Source organism: Miscanthus floridulus, chromosome 7 (assembly GCF_019320115.1).
Source record: "Miscanthus floridulus cultivar M001 chromosome 7, ASM1932011v1, whole genome shotgun sequence".
NCBI lineage: Eukaryota > Viridiplantae > Streptophyta > Magnoliopsida > Poales > Poaceae > Miscanthus > Miscanthus floridulus.
The window spans coordinates 131,111,962-131,129,372 of NC_089586.1; the positions used below are offsets into that span (position 1 = coordinate 131,111,962).

The following is a 17,411-nucleotide window of genomic DNA, read 5'->3' on the forward strand; positions in this document are numbered from 1 at the left end:
CGAGCCTCTGCTTCTTGGACCTCCAATTCTAAACAATGGAAATTCAAATTCAGCTCGGCATTTCCTTGGAAGAATCAGTTCACTGTTCTCAAGAACTTCCCTAGATAATCAACAATAATCTTTAAATGTACTTACTGCCCAGAATTGGTTGTGTATTGCATTTTCTTTTGGAAGCTGTAGATAGGTCAAAGTTTCCTCATGTTTTACGTGGCTATAAGGAATGGTCCACTTGTTCAAATTGTAGTATCAACCATGTCTTTGTTTCTAACAAAAAGAAATGGACATGTTTGTATATAAGGGCTAATTGCTAGCTAGCTAAAAATTAGCCCTAGCACATCCAAACTGAAAACCTAATAGAGTAATAGGTAAGCTAATTTTTAGCCTAGTCTTCAACTAGCTATTCAGCCACAACTAATTTGGGCTAATTTTTAGTTCCAACTAGTACCTAGTTATGTGTATCAAACATGCCCTATACGGTTGGTTGATTTGAAGTTTTTAAACACTTATTCAGATGGCTCTGTTGTTTATTCAAGCTCCATCCAAGCACTGTTCGCTCCTGCAGTCCTGCTGCTATCTTCCTCTTGACACGAAAAAAAGGAGCCCAAGCCCACATAAATTAAGTCCAATTATCCATCCATCGGTCTAGCCCACCTCTCTTCCTTGTACTTGTTCCTGCCTGTAATCTTCACTGCAGCGGAGTGTTTCGCGTTCTGTTGGAGTCAGAGAGACGCGTGGATCTGATTTGCTGCTTGGCCCGTTTTCGTTTTTTTTATCCCGTTACTGACGGCCAGGAGCAGGCCCAGTCGCTATCTCCGTGCTCACGGGCCCACAAGGCAGCAGGGAGGTCAGATCGGCCCAGCAAATCCACTGGGCCTTTCAGGGCGAAGCGGTTATCCCCAAGCCGATGACGTGCGCAGCGTAGGACCAGTGGCCACCCCCCAGGCCCCCACGCTCTGTCCCGTCGCGACTCGCGACTGTCGCGACCACCGGTCCAGCCCTCAGCCGCTCCCTCCCAACCAGCTCTCGCTGTCCTCCTCCTCGGTTTCTCCTAGAAGCTGAAGCTCGATGCGATGGCGACGCTGGTGCGGCCGCCCGTGCTGCACGTCCACGCCGTGAGCGGCGGCAGCGGCGGAGGGAACAAGGACAGGGTGGCGCAGCGGCCGTGGTGGGGCGGGAACAAGCCCGTCTCGCCGCGCCAGCCGCGGCAGTCGGGCGGGAGCGGGGCGCGAGGAGGCGCGGGCGGCGGCGGCGCGCTGGACCAGGTGCTGGGCGTGCTCCGCCGCGACGGCGAGTTCCTCCAGGCCGCAGCCGGCGCCCCGCTCCGCGACGTCTTCTGGCTTCGCTTCCTCGAGAAGAAGCAGCGGAAGCAGCAGCAGCCGAGACCTAAGCCCAAGCCTCTGCGACAGCAGCAGCAGGAGGAGGTGGTAGTGGTGGATGAGTCGCCCCCGGCCTTCCTGCCCCCTTCGTACTCGCCAGGTTCCTTACCGGCTACCAGAGCTCATCTCAATTCGACCCCATTCCGCGCGCATCGTGTTGCTGATGGACACATTTCTCCGGGTTTTGATAGGGTTGTCGTGCGTGGAGCTAATGGCGGCCGACTTCGAGGCCCTCAAGGTGTATGCCGGTAGCGCTCAGCACTCTCTCGCGCGGCGATTCCTCGGTAACAAGGGGAAGTTTGAACAGCAATCTAGACAACCCCAGGAACAGCAGAAAGAGCAGCAGCAGATACTTCAGGCCCCGATCTTCCCTCCGCCCTCGTACCCACCAGGTTTCTAGCACGATGCAGCAGGAGCTCTAGATTTGGTGTAAATTAAGCTACGTCAGTCACATTATTGGCTAATTTTATCAATGTTATTATGGTAGGGTTGTCCTGTATGGAGTTGATGACGGCTGATCTTGAAGCCCTCAAACTGTACATCCACTACTATTCAGCCATCCTCACTACGCCACTCCCCCAGCATTACGATCCTGACCTCCTTGCTCAGTACTTCTGCTCAGTACTTCGCCTCACGTCCTCATATCCTTGCATCTCGTGTCTTTCAGGTTAACTATGAGCCCTTCCTTTGCTTTTAGTACTAACCTATACTTGCTTCCAGTTATTGTAACTAATATGTCCATTTGCTGTCAACCTCTGCTTTGCAGATACTCTTCACATTTGTCTCAGCTGTGGTAAAGATGCAGATTTCTAAAAGAGCTCAGTTGACCACATATGCTACCTATAGTAGTGGCAACAGCAGCAATGGTTTCGATGATACTCAATATATGGTCGGTCAACTTCTCAAGGAGACACTTCTTAACCTTGGGCCTACTTTTGTTAAAGGTTGGGTAGTCATGCTTGGCAAGACAGCATCAAGGCAAGGTGGCGGTCACCTGGCTCAGATTGCCTCATGACATCTGTCTTTTCTTATGTATGCAGTTGGACAATCACTTTCTACAAGACCTGATATCATAGGTTCAGAGATTTGTGAGGTTAGGTAATTTTCTCCCTGTTCTGCATTTTTGTTGCCTCATTAGCATTTGCTTGATATCTGGCGCTGAATGGGGACACGAGACCTGATAATCTGATATCATATGGTCTTCACATTCTTTTACTAGAAATTGACTAGTTCAGTGCTACTCAATTTTAGGCCCTTGCTGAGTTGCATGAAAGAGTTCCTACTTTCCCAAGAGAGGATGCAATGAAGATCATTGAGGGAGAATTTGAGTGCCCTGTGTCGCATATGTTCAGTTACGTTTCGGATGAGCCTGTAGCAGCTGCTTCCTTTGGACAGGTAATATCCTCATGTGCCTCCTTCCTGCCTGTGCTATGTTAGAACAAGTTATTTGGAATTTCTGATGTAGTCCTTATTCAATTTTCTGTATCATTATTCTCAATATGTACTATTGTGCTCAAGGAAGTCTTGTGTTTTTTACTTCAGGTCTACCAGGGGCGCACAGTTGATGGTGCTCTTGTTGCAATAAAGGTTCAGCGGCCAGACCTTCTACCTTCTGTACTGAGAGACGTCTATATTCTACGCCTTGGGGTATGTATATTTTCATCTAACATATAAGCTGTTGCTCTTCACTCATCCGGTGATTTTTGTTGTGCTTATGACACTCTTTGCATGCTTTCTCATCATCTGCCCATGGTCAGTTTCCTGGGTTTTGGTGCTTTTATTTACTGTCCCTTAATGTGCTATCTGTGATTTTATTGTTTGCATTGTCCTGTTCATGGGATTTGTTTGTAACAGCAAAATCCATGGTCCTATTTCCAATACGGATAGCCTTTCTCTCACCTTAAGAAATACTGCAGCTGCACTTAGCTTCCCTGTTCATGAACTTGCTTTAGCTATAACTTAGTGTAATTGTGACTTCAGCATCACAGCATTTTTTATCACTTAAGTCTCATTCTTGTGATGCTTTTTTATTCAGTTGTTTACCTCCTACAATTTATTTCAGCTTGCTTTCATACGGAAGATAGCCAAGCGAAGAAGTAATATTTCTCTTTATGCTGATGAGTTGGGTAGAGGTTTCGTCGGCGAGTTGGACTACAATATTGAAGCTGCTAACGCTACCAAATTTATGGTGCTTTTTTTCTTGTCTCTTGCCTGTGCTTTTGCTAACTTATACGATCCTGTTAGGTTCAGTATTTTAGCTAATAATTTCCATTTTTGCAGGAGGTTCATTCCAGATATCCTTTCATGCTAGTTCCTAAGGTTCTTAAACAACTTACTAGAAAGAGGGTTTTGACAATGGAGTGGGTGGCTGGTGAGAACCCCAAGGATTTGCTTTCTTTGTCTAAAGGAGTTTCTGAAAAAATTACTCAAGCTTCAGATAAACAGAAGTTGGAAGCAAAATCTCGCCTTCTTGACCTGGTATTTACTAATGATTTTGAATAAATTGTTATCAACTATCCAGTATTTTCCTCTTGGAAAAATTTGGAATTGAAGTTATTTTATGGGAAAGCTTCTGTATCAATTTCACATTGTAACTTAGGTAGCTCTGTACCATTTCACACTTATTTCAGAATCACAGCACTTTAAAACATCTATCTATTGAATCTTGAGGGGTATTTTTTTTTTCTGTTATGATGGTGTAGCATGAACTTACAATGACTAGTACATTTCACAAGCTCAATTTAAACTAGCTGCACAATATGTTTTAACATTTTGTTAATTACTCATAAGGTCAATAAAGGTGTAGAGGCATCGCTAGTGCAGCTTCTTGAGACAGGCTTGTTGCATGCTGATCCTCATCCTGGTAACTTGCGTTATACTCCTGAAGGTCGTGTTGGGTAAGCTCTACTCCAAATAAATTCTAAACATGGTTTCACATGCTCTATACTTACATAGTTGCTTTTCATGTTTCCCTTAATTCACATTTCATGTGATATGAGATGCACCTTTTGTGGATTTATATTTTATAGCTTATGAAGCTTTTGTAATAAAATACTTCTGAAACTATTGATAACATATTCCTAAATACGTCAGGTTTCTAGATTTTGGTTTGCTTTGCATGATGGAGAGGAAACATCAGCGTGCTATGCTTGCAAGCATAGTACACATAGTAAATGGAGATTGGGCTTCCCTCGCTTATGATTTGACTGAAATGGATATAGTTTCACCAAAAACCAATCTACGTCGTGTGACAATGGTAATTCAGCAAACTGCAGCTGTACCATGTATGTTTTATGTTTTCAGTTCAGTTCCTTGGAATTGCCACTTATATAGTCTGTTGTTGATGTCTGGCTGAAATGAAATGATTGAACATAAGACAGTCACTAAATGAAATGAACAACAGAAGTAAAACTAGTCAATTAGAGTCCATTTGTTTTATTGAAATTCATGTAGAAACTATGTCTGAGTGACTCGTGGGCCAGGGACACTCATTGTCAACCTCACAACAAGTGGCATATGCTATATTTGTTGAACATGGGCTTAATGTTATATGGAAGATAGGATTTATACTAAAATATTGTGGCCTTGTTTGATGTTGATGTCTATCTTGCATTTTGTATGTTCCCTCTTTACCAGTTGGATAAAGAGGAGTTTATAATCGATGACCTGATATCCCATATTAATGTGGTCTGGTCATTGTTCAGTGAATTATTTGTATATAGTATAGTCAAGTGAGCAAGGATCGGGTCGTTGCGTCCTTAGTGGCGCGCTACATCGGCGCCCAGGTGTAGTGAAAAATGAGCAAGGGTCTTCACATCTGAGTCGACGGGTGCGAAGGGTAAGGAAGCTAGTCGAACCAACTAGGATCCGTTTATGTAGTTGGAATGTAGGGTCGCTTACAGGTAAGTTAAGAGAATTAGTTGATACCGTGACTAGGAGACGTGTAAATATATTATGCGTTCAAGAGACTAAATGGAAGGGCCAGAAGGCGAAGGAGGTGGACAATACAGGTTTCAAGCTTTGGTACACAGGGACAGTCGCGAATAGAAATGGAGTATGAGTTTTGATTGATAAGAGCCTCAAGAATGGTGTGGTGGGAGTGAGAAGGCAAGGAGATAGGATTATCTTAGTCAAGCTTGTCGTTGGTGATATGGTCTTGAACGTAATTAGTGCGTATGCCCCCCAAGTAGGTCTCGACGAGAGTGCTAAGAGGCAGTTCTGGGAAGACTTAGATGGGCCGATTAGAGTTGTACCTAGTAGTGAGAAGCTTTTTATAGGAGGAGATCTTAATGGGCATGTAGGTACTACAAGCGCAGGTTTCGAGGCAGTTCATGGAGGTTTTGGGTATGGTAGTAGGAATCAGAAAGGGGAGGAAGTTCTGGACTTCGCGGTAGCTTTTGACCTGATGATAGCCAACACTTTCTTTAGAAAGAGAGAATCTCATCTAGTGGCCTTCAGTAGCGGACAACACTCTAGCCAGATTGACTTTGTCCTCGCAAGAAGAAAGGACAAACGAGCATGCTTGGGTTGCAAGGTGATACCAGGGGAGTGTATTATTTCTCAACATAAGCTTTTGGTGGTAGACTTTCGTTTTTAGGTGTGTGCCCATAGGGATAAACAAGCTAAGATTGAAAGAACAAAGTGGTGGAAACTGAAAGGGGAGATGTCAGAGTTATTCAGGAGAAATGGTTATCAAAGAGGGCTCTTGGAAGGAAGAAGAGGACATAAACAACATGTGGAAGAAGATGGCAACCAACATTCGGAAGGTGGCCTCAGAGGTGTATGGAGTAAGCAAAGGAAGTGGAGGCGAGGCTAAAGATACTTGGTGGTGGAACGAGGAAGTCCAAAGGGCTATTAAGGAGAAGAAAGAATGTTATAGACGCTTGTACCATGACAGGAGTGTGGACATCATAGAGAAGTATAAGGTGGCAAAGAAGACTGCAAAGCGAGTTGTAAGTGTGGCAAAGGGATAGAGCGTACGAGGATCTTTACCAACATTTGAGTATGAAGGAAGGAGAGAAGGACATTTATAGGATGGCTAGGGTTCGTGAGAGAAAAATGGACTTTAACCAAGTTGAGTGCATTAAGGATGAAATGGAGCATCTCTTGGTGAAGGAGGATGAGATCCGACATCGATGGCAAGAGTATTTTGACAAATTGTTCAATTGTGAGAATACGGACACAACCTTTCAGTTGGATGACTCTTTTGATGACACCAATAGACTGCTTTGTGCCGAGAATCCAAGAATCTGAGGTCAGAGAGGCGTTGAAAAGGATGAAAGGAGGTAAGGCGATGGGACCGGATGGTATCCCAATCGAGGTGTGGAGATGCTTCGGGGACATAGCTATAGTATGGCTAACCAAGCTGTTCAACCATATTTTTCGATCGAACAAGATGCCTGACGAGTGGGGGAGAAGTATATTGGTACCGATCTACAAGAATAAAGGGGATATTCAAAGTTGTACTAATTACCGGGGAATTAAGTTGATGAGCCATACTATGAAGCTATGGGAGAGAGTTATCGAGCATCGCTTGAGAGCAATAACGCGGGTCTCTATGAACCAATTTGGTTTCATGCCTGGAAGGTCAACCATGGAAGCCATTTTCTTAATAAGCAAGTTATGGAGCGGTATAGGGAGAAGAAAAAGGACCTACACATGGTTTTTATTGACTTGGAGAAGGCTTATGATAAAATACCAAGGAATGTTATGTGGTGGGTTTTGGACAAACATAAAGTCCCAACGAAGTACGTCGGGCTTATTGAGGACATGTACAACAATGTTGCGACTAGTGTTCGAAAAGTGATGGAGACACGGATGACTTCCCGATTAGGATAGGACTACATCAAGGGTCAGCTTTGAGCCCTTATCTGTTTGCCTTAGTGATGGATGAGGTCACAAGGGACATACAAGGGGACATTCCTTGGTGTATGCTTTTCGCGGACGATGTAGTGTTAGTTGATTAAAGCCGGACATGAGTAAATCAGAAACTGGAGTTATGGCGGGAGACTTTGGAGTCCAAAGGTTTTAGACTCAATAGAACTAAAACTGAGTATATGAGATGTGACTTCGGCACTACTACTCGAGAGGAGGAAGATATTAGTTTGGAAGGTCAAGTAGTGCCTAGGAAGGATACCTTTCGATATTTAGGATCAATGCTACAGAGAGACGGGGATATTGATGAAGATGTTAGCCATAGAATCAAAGCAGGGTGGATGAAGTGACACCAAGCATCTAGTGTCCTATGTGACAAAAGGGTATCACAGAAGCTAAAAGGCAAGTTTTATAGGACGACGATTAGACCTGCTATGTTGTATGGTGTAGAATGTTGGCCTACGAAAAGACGACATGTTCAACAGATAAGTGTCGCGGAAATGCGTATGTTGCGTTGGATTTGCGGTCATACAAGAAGGGATCGAGTTCGGAACGATGATATACGTGATAGATTAGGGGTAGCACCAATTGAAGAAAAGCTTGTTCAACACCGGTTGAGATGGTTTGGACATGTCCAACGGAGACCTCTAGAGGCACCGGTGCGTAGTGGAATCCTAAGCCAGGATAGTAACGTGAAGAGAGGCAGAGGAAGACCGAAGTTGACTTGGGTAGAGGCAATAAAAGGAGACTTGAAAGGATGAAATATAGCCAAAGACTTAGCCTTAGATAGGAGTGCTTGGAAAACAGCTATTCACGTGCCTGAACCTTGATTGCTTCTGCTGAGTTTCAACTCTAGCATACCCCAACTTGTTTGGGACTTAAAGGCTTTGTTGTTGTTTTTGTATACAGATATTAATGCATACGCGAACCATTTTTCTCAATGATTGTATTTTGTGTCTTCCATGTGTTAGGATTTGGAGGATGCATTAGGCGAGGTAACCTTTGACGATGGAATTCCAGAAATCAAGTTTAGTAAGGTGGGTAGTTCACTCTGTTGTAGGTTCAATTCAGGGCAGTGGTGGCTTGATATCTTCGTACCTATATTTTATTTCAAAAGAAGCACCTGTACCTAATGCAGTTCTTTTCACATTGCTTTTGCCCTTGTTTATTGCTGCATATACCTTCTAGGTGCTTGGAAAAATTTGGTCTGTGGCATTTAAATATCACTTCCGTATGCCACCTTACTACACACTGGTTCTCCGGTCACTTGCCTCTTTGGAAGGTTAGCTTGTTCAGTTGAAATTGAGATACCGAACTAATTCAATACATAAGCATATAGGCTTATTTCTTTTCAAAGATGCATATTTTGATGGCAACTATTTTTGAGAGGTTTATTGTTTTCCTTCCTTTCTTACTGATAGGACTGGCCGTGGCAGCAGATGGGACTTTCAAAACATTTCAAGCAGCATACCCGTATGTTATTCGGAAGCTTCTTTCCGACAATTCACTTGCAACAAGAAGACTCTTGAATCAGGTAACATTCATTTATCTCATCTAGTATGTCTGCAGAACTATCCTCTGAGGTAGGCCCATTGATGTAGTACTAGGGCCAGCATCGAGGCCTTGTTGGCTTCAACATCAAAGTTGGACCAATATAACCATGTTATGCTGTATTCCTGTTCTCCTTGTAGACTCCATTTATGTGATAACTAACACCAATCAGTTTTCTTACACAGGCAATTTTCAACAAAAGGAAAGAGTTCCAATGGCAGAAGATTGCTGCATTTCTAAAATTAGCTTCAGCAAGGTTTGTGTCATGGTTCTTATCTCTCTCTTTTTTTTGTATAAACTGGTTTGGTTTGTTTTAATATGTTGGTTCTTTCAATGCCCTCTTAAATTATTTAGTTAGTGATAGTGATATCTTCTGGTGAGTCAATTACTCCCTCCGGTGAAAAATACTTATCACATTTGGCTTTGCATGGTCTTTGATTTCTTCTCGAATATATTCTTAAAAACTTTTTTCAGTTCAATTCTACACATATAACCTACACATTTTCAAACTAAATAGTTTAAAAGGTCGGGGGCATAAACTCTTTGGTGTTTTTTTAGTTAAAGAAAATAGGAAGAACAAAATGCTTTGAAGATGTTATATGCTTAGTTTTGTTGAGTTGAAGGATGATACGCATGTGCTAACTATACTCGGCAAGCAAACAGACAGTTCTTTGTAATACTTACACGTCCACTTATGTTATTTTCATGCTTGAAGGACCGACTTCAAGTATAACAGTGAAGTTTTGCCAGAGCCTGACATGAAGGCCATGAATGTGGCTAGCCTTGTAGAGATCAGTGATTTATCTTCACTTGACTGTGCTACAGCTACACCGGAGAGGGCATTGCATACTGCAAACCTGTGTGTGAGGCTTTTATTATCAAAGGACAGCGTTGTGATTAGGAGACTTATCATGACAGCGGTATGTATCACATCTTATCTGCACCCTTCTTTACTTGTGTTGTAGCAACAGGTCCTCCTGACCGACATTTGAGATTGGCCTAGTTAGCTCACTCTGAATCCTATTGTGCAGAATGCAAAATCTCTTGCCCGTGATCTAATCTCCAGAGATGCTTTGATGTTCCGGGTGCTCCTTAGTAAGGTTATTGCGGATGTTGTCTGCCAATGGATGTTGAATGCCACAGGCTTGAAACGAGTTGCAGAGACCAGGATCCAGACGCCCATGACCACAGGAAAGAGCGAGGAACATCTGGTGCTGGCTGAAGAATCATCGACCCTGATGGCACTCCAGGCGGCAGTAAAAGACCGAAGGATGCAGCTCATATTCACCAAGTTTGTGAGGGAGTTGAGAGAGGAGCCCGTCTTGATGATTAGGGTGAGCTGGAACATGTTCCTCATCTCAGTCTCAGCTGCCGCTGTAGGCTTGCACCGTTTCATGGTGTTCCTCTTGAAGGAGGGCAATGCCAGGTTCTTGGATGACAAGGTCAAGAAAATGAAGATTTGGCTGATGGAGTTCTGGAAGCGGACGGCTAATTTGGAGATTGAAGGAGTTCGGTGAATGGTGGTGCTTTTGGTGAAGGATTTAGTTGCTGCTTCGTACTCTTGTTTTGGTGTTCTTGGTTGCTCATGTACTGTGTAGCTGTATATAAACGTTGCAGGACCAGTGAGTAATTCTATGGCCGAGTAAAGTGCAGTAGTGGTCCCAAAACTTGTTTAGGTGTCACATAGGTTTGTGAAATTTTAGTTCACAATATCTTTTTAGAAAACTTGGGTGGCATGAACCCCTCAGTTTTAGAAATGTGATCTAAAACCAAACCTATCTTTGACAAGTAATTTGTATAAACTTGGGTGGAATCGTTTGGATATATCATAGATTTTTGTAAATTTATCGGATTATTTATATTCTTTTTGAGGAAAATCGGATTGTTTATATGAACAGTGGTAAACGGAGCTGTAAGCATTTCCCGCCACAAGCTCAGCCAAGCTCAGTGCGCAATGGGCTGAAGGCTGGATCCGACGACAATATTTGACCCTTTGGGCCAAAATGTGGGCTCGTCGTACCGGGAGCCCACAGCCCACGATGAGGCAATTGCTTCGTGTCCATTGCGCCTCTGTCCTCGACGGAGCTCGAGTCTGGTCTGAGAGGTGGGCGGAGTTTCGGAGGTGATCTGACCTGTGAGGGGCTGAGGGCGGAGGATGGTGGGGGGACGAGGAGGAGGGATGGGGCGGCGGCAGGAGCGGCAGGCCCTGATGGTGGCGTTCGCGTTGGCGCTGCTCATGGGCACCGCCGTCTACTTTCGCATCTGGGCCCGCCAGTCCAGCGACCCCTCCTTTACCGCCGACGACCGCGAGGAGCTCCGGTTCGCCCCCAATTCCTCTCCACCTTCCTTCTTTTCAGCCGCCTACGATTTATAATTTCCTGTATAGGACCATCAACAGAAACAAAAATGGAAGGGATCAGTTTTTGCTTGGACTTCTGATCACACGATGAATGGATCCAAGTGTTTCATCTAATTTCTGAATTTGGTTAATCAATTGCCTGAATTATTCACCGATAATAGATTGTCGAGTGCTAACTGTATTTTGGTTTGGTTTCCTTGAATGTCTGAATATGGTTAACCAAAGGACTCTACTGTAGTCAACTAGCCATACAGCACTTCGGATCGAGTGATATATAGAGTTAACTGCTTGTTATCAACATAGACAAAGGAACTGGACAAACATAGATTAGTTATTCGGCCATGTAAGCAGGCCCGATCTTGTTTCTTATACATCTAGCAACCTCTTTATTATATGGACATATTCATGACTGCCATCCATGTATTTTAGCTTTGGAAGAGAGCAACTATGAGATATTGCCCTTTGCTGATTTATCATGTTACCTTAAGCATTACCTTTGCTGTTCACACACACACACACACAAAAAAAAAAACATTACCTTTGCTTCTCTTTTCATATGCTTGTTTTTTCCACATCAACCATCAGGAGGCAATTTGAACAAGCAAACCTAGAAGCGATGGATGAATCTGCCGAATGGAGGATGAAATATGACAAAGAGGTAGAGAAAAACAGGCAGTTGCATGATGAACTTTCAAAGGTATTGCTTGCTTACCAGATAGTTGTACATGGCTATGCTATGCTCCGACACTCCATCTACAACGCTTATGTGAGAATTCTCTTCACAGGTTAAGGCCTCATTAGCTGGTACAGCCCGTCGTCTTGAGTTGTTGCAGAAGGTAATTTTGTTTGGGCGGTCAAATTTAGTCCTTTCTCTCTACTATACCATGCCCTTTCTACCTTGGGCGACCTTTAAATTTTTGCCAGGCCTTCCTCTCCGTCCCTTTTCATTTTTGATTCTCTCTGTATGTGTACACCCCACTTAATCATTTCCATTGCTGCAGGATAACGAGTTGCAGAAGCGGCAGACTGAATCACTGAGTCAGCAATGCAATTGCACTCTCCATTGAAAACTACACAAGATTAAGGGCATGGAAGGAGTTTTTCAGCTTCTTTGGCGGATTAGCTAAACGCTTTTTGTTTGTCCAGCACTAGAGGGAGGAAAACCAGATTGAGTTATAGGAATTAGGACATATGAAAATGATTGAGAACATAGCTATGGTAGACCATAGTGTTCGTCCGTTATACCAATGGTGAGCTGCACACTTCATCCAAAGTGATCAGTTGCAATTTCATGAGTGGCAATGCAAATTGCAGAAGTCAAAATGCAAAAGATGGCGCCATGGCGCTTAGCTTCTATTTCTGAGTAAGGATTTCAGTTTCTGAGTAATTTTGCAGTGGCAGTTTGCATGTTTCTGAATACCTGACTATCTGTAAATATACATTGTACCCGGGATGCAAAAATAAAATAAAATATATTGACAAGTTTTAAATCCAGGACCGGGCTTATTGGCAGGAAACTTAATAATCCCTTGTATTATTGATTATTTGCAGTTCCTTCCCTTGGCAGCATGTGCACTTCCTATGTGTACAATATTTTATTTACTAGCATAGTAACTTATTAAGAGGGTATGAAAAGTTAATAATTCCTATGCTAACCCATGTGACTAAAGAGGGTAAGATGGATTGCAGCATATTAATTTATTAAGAGGACGTTTATTTCATTAGGAGCCTTATTTTGTAACCACATCTTGTCACTAGACATGATGGGAACGAGTACATTTGACTAGTGCCAATTTTTAGCAATTTTGTAACACTTGGATGGTATCGTGTCAGCCATTTGATAACGAGAAGTAACGCTGGAAAAAGTTTATGCGTCTTGGGCATCCTTTGGTTCTAAAACCTGCTTCTTCTCCATTATCACCAGCAAGATAGGCGTGCAGGAATTGATGCTTCCTTCTCCATTCAGACAAAAAATCTTGGTAGTTATCCAAGGAGGCGGGCTCCTGGAGAATCCAGCGATATCTTTGGCTCGTCGTCGGCCGGCCAACGAGGCCACGGTACATAAACATGTATCTCTACATATAAGTCTTACCGCCTGTGACCGGAAGGTTCCGGGTTCGAGTCGCGGTCTCCTCGCATTGCACAGACGAGGATAAGGCTTGCCACTAACACCCTTCCCTAGACCCCGCACGGAGCCGGAGCTCTTTGCACTGGGTACGTCTTTTTTTTTATCTGTAGACTGCATCAGCAGTACACTGGCATCAGGTACTAACGCACTGTAGTGGCATGCACATATCCGTCTGCCAGATTTATTATATCATAGCTCACAGAAGAATGTCATCAACAGTAGAAGGATCCAATTGGCAAGAGAATTGTTCAGGGGAAAAAGATCCAATCTAGTATACAAGATAAAAAGGCAATGCCGCACCAGTACACCATTCGTGCAGACTGTCACAAAAGTTGCATATGTTCTCCGGAACTAAGAGCGCAAATGCTACATGCGCAGTCATGGAAGCAACAGTATCTTGCTGATGTGGGTGCTAGCTTCCATTAACCTATGAGGCTCAGCAGCTTCAGATAACGGAAATGTCTTGTAAATCACCGGCTTCACCTTGCCAGCAGCGACAGCAGGCCACACGTTCTTTTCCACCTCACTAACAATCTCTGCTTTATTAGCAAGGCTTCTGTTGCGCAGTCCAGCAGCTGCACACAATCATGGAAAAATATATCAAATATAAAAAAAAACATGTGAAAAATTTAATCAAGTGCTAAAATAGGAGTGGCATTTAGGAACGTAGAGTTTGGTTGCTATTGCCTATAGCTGACAAAACATCAGCAAACTGGCATAAAAATTCCTACTGAGCATCACTGAAATGTAATGTATGACATTGCCTTGTAGGCTTGCGCAACTAAAATACCTTATGGTCAAACGCCGTGCGAGCACAGCTTGCAGGTTCACTTCAGCTACTATGCCCCCTTGGACGCCAATGATGAAAAGTCTACCATCAACACCTAAGCTGTTCAGATTGCACTGGAGATATGACCCTCCAATATTGTCGAGAATCACATCAACACCTGGTAGTGAGATTTTCAGATTACAGTCAGGGATGTTGCACTATTTGATGATAATGCTTGATACATACTAAAAAAGGGCGTACCCAGTGCAGAGAGCTCTCGCTCTATGCGGGGTCTGGGGAAAGATGTAAGTGGCAAGCCTTACCCTCGCCTGTGCAATGCGAGGAGACCCTAGCTGCCAAAAAAGAGAATCAAAGTAGTTAATACAAGAAGAAATGCTATTATTGAACTATCAGCATTCATGTACCAGTGGCTGCATGCCTGCATATGACAACTCGGACCTTATGTTCAATGTAAAAGACCAAATATAATCAGGTGGTCTATTAATACCCTTTCCGTTGGTTTCCTGTTTGATACGTTCAACAAAGTCTTCAGTTTTGTAGTTAATGCATACATCGGCACCCAAACCTTTGCAGGCTGCTAGTTTTTCTTCACTTCCTACAGTAGTACAAAAAATTACTAGGGGCATTACCAGGAACATTTGACTTTATCTTATATCTGTAACAGTGAATAAACCTGCAGTGACAAAAACCTTAATTCCGAGGTGCTTCGCAATCTGTATAGCGAATGTACCAATTCCACTTGATCCTCCATGGATCTGCAAATTTCAAGATACACAATCATCAGGAACTAACACGGGCAGATAGATTCAATGCTAATCCCATGCTAAGAACATGCTTCCTTTCCTCTTGTAGTTAGGTAATTGCGAAGAGACTCCACACCCACAGCCCATTAGATGGCAGGGAAGAATTTGGTAGCCTTTTTTATTTTAGGTATATGCCTTAACTATATATTTAACCCAGTATATTTTACTATTTTCAGTCTGCAATTGCGAAGGCTTAGCAGCTATAGAAATTGAACGCCTATTGATTTATGTGTACAAGATTATGGTTAGGAAATGAGAAATCGAAATGCAATCAATTACCAAGAGAAATGCTACTAATAAGAGAGCTGTTCTTACAAGGAATGATTCACCGGGGGAGAGGTGACTGGTCATGAATACCGTTGACCAGACAGTGCGCCACCTCGGGCAAGCCGGCTGCATCCGTCAGCGACACCCCCTCCGGTATCGGCAGCAGCTGTCCCGCCGGCACCACCACCTTGTCCGCGTACCCGCCGCCGCTGAGCAGCGCGCAGACCTGTGAAGCAAAAGCACGGAAACCAATCAGAACATCAGCAGCAGCAGAAGTAAACCCCAATGGAAAAAGTCTACTCCACCCCTTATTATGGGGTGGTCTACGTAACCCCCTCAACTTTTCAAAACGTCTATTTTAACCCTAGACGGTTTTCAGCGGCGGTTTTGCTACAGTAACAGTGTTTTGCTGTAGATTTATATTAATTAGAAAATCTAATTTTATCTGTAATTAATTGGAATTTATCTATAACTAAGTTATACATGGTCCAATAAGTACGAAATTTTTACTATAGTTTAAGCATATAATAATTAACCTACCATAAAAATTTCACCATAATTAGACCATAGAAGCTGCAGCTATGCATTATTCTAATTAATTATAGATAAAATTGGATTTTCCAATTAATCTAAAGCTACAGCAAAAACTTTCTACTAAAGCGTACTATATTATATGTTCACTGTGTAGATCTACTCATGTGGAGTTCAACAAAATTAGATTTTCTATTTTATGATTTTTCTGTGATTTACTATGATTTTTCAAAGATTCAGCGGAAATAAGAAAAAGACAAAACCTGTACCACTGTAGCAAACCCGCCGTTACTGTATCAAAACCCATGTTACTGTAGCAGAAACGCCGCTGAAACCCGTCTGGGGGTAAAATAGACGGTTTTGGGATGTTCTAGGGATAAATCAGACCGTTTCATAGTTGAGGGGGTTATGTAGACCACCTCCATAGTTGGGGGGTGGAGTAGACTTTTTCCAAACCCCAATCAACACCACGTTCGCTTGATCGTTTCTGTCGCCTATGGCCCAGCGCGAGGGGGCGTTGGGGCCGAGCGCGAGGATGGTGCCGGAGCACTCGAGCCCCGAGTAAGGGGACGCGCCGGCAGGCGGCGGGTACCGGCCCATCCGCTGCACGGTGTCCGCGCGATTGACGCCCGCGGCGGCGACCTCGAGGAGCACCTCTCCTTCGCCTAGCGCGGGAGGGTCCTCCACCTCCCGCGCCTCCAGCACCTCTAGCCTGCCGGCGCGCGTGATCACCATGGCCCTCATTCTCCTCCCTCCCTTGCTTCCCCGCCCCGCTTGCCTTGCTTGCCGACTCCACCCCCTGCCCCGTGTCCCTACCTAGACCCCGTGTCCGCTTACAAATACAATTCGTTTTTTCTTACAAAGCTTCCCGTGTAGTAAAGCGAAAGGAATTCCTAAAGCGAAATAAAGCGTTCGTCACACGAGTTCTACCAATGCATTACAGTGTACAAAAGCAAAACCAACAAATCAATCCTTGTGGGAGGATTTTCATCGTCCTCAATAGTCTTTCGCCACCGTCTGAAGAATACTTCGAAGTGACTTACATTAACAAAGATCAAGATCTCGACGGATACCTAGTTCCACCGCCGGCACTGCGTAGATGGACAGAACATTCAGCCCGTAGGCAGTAGCTAGCCCCCTGCACTTTCCCCACCGTTCTGTTAAATAGCGAGGCACAGCCTCCTGCATTTTCCTTCGTTTTGTAAGGCTGACACCCCCAGATCCAAAATATGTTTCAACGTAATACCTATAACCCCCAATAGATTATCTATAGGTAAGACTTATTTTAGTGTCAGGAGAGACATAACCTAAATCTGAATATCATCTTATCTGAAGATCCATTTGTAGAAAGGATTTTCTTTTGAATCTTATTGTTAGAGAAGACAAAAAATATGTATTGAACCCTTTGCCTCTAAAACTATCCAAAGGACGAATAAATCATGTATTTTGAATCGCGGTTGTTGGAGACAGGATAAAACATCCAGATACCAAGCCATGACCCTGCGGTGCATGCACTAAATTAAGGGGGTGTTTGGTTGCCCCTCCTAAATTTTAGTCGTTGTCCCATCGGATGTTTGACACATGTATGGAGTATTAAATATAGATTAATTACGAAATTAATTATACAATTTACGACTAATTTACGAGACGAATCTTTTGGCCTAATCAGTCCATGATTTGACAATGTTTTACTACAGTAACATGTGTTAATAACGGATTAATTAGGCTTAAA

At 43.5% G+C, this 17,411-nt stretch overlaps 1 protein-coding gene and 2 pseudogenes across 1 annotated transcript; 2 read left to right on the forward strand and 1 right to left on the reverse strand.

Annotated features, from left to right (window-relative positions):
- The first annotated feature begins 978 nt into the window (after positions 1 to 978).
- On the forward strand, positions 979 to 10,630 carry LOC136468001 (uncharacterized; annotated as a pseudogene).
- Positions 10,631 to 10,769: 139 nt separating this feature from the next.
- On the forward strand, positions 10,770 to 12,515 carry LOC136468002 (uncharacterized). Its single transcript, XM_066466854.1, has 4 exons — positions 10,770 to 11,120; positions 11,746 to 11,857; positions 11,946 to 11,996; positions 12,162 to 12,515. The coding sequence occupies exons 1-4, from the start codon at positions 10,957 to 10,959 to the stop codon at positions 12,225 to 12,227; spliced, it is 393 nt and encodes a 130-aa protein (XP_066322951.1). The 5' UTR covers positions 10,770 to 10,956; the 3' UTR covers positions 12,228 to 12,515.
- Positions 12,516 to 13,455: 940 nt separating this feature from the next.
- On the reverse strand, positions 13,456 to 16,462 carry LOC136464818 (uncharacterized; annotated as a pseudogene).
- Positions 16,463 to 17,411: the final 949 nt, after the last annotated feature.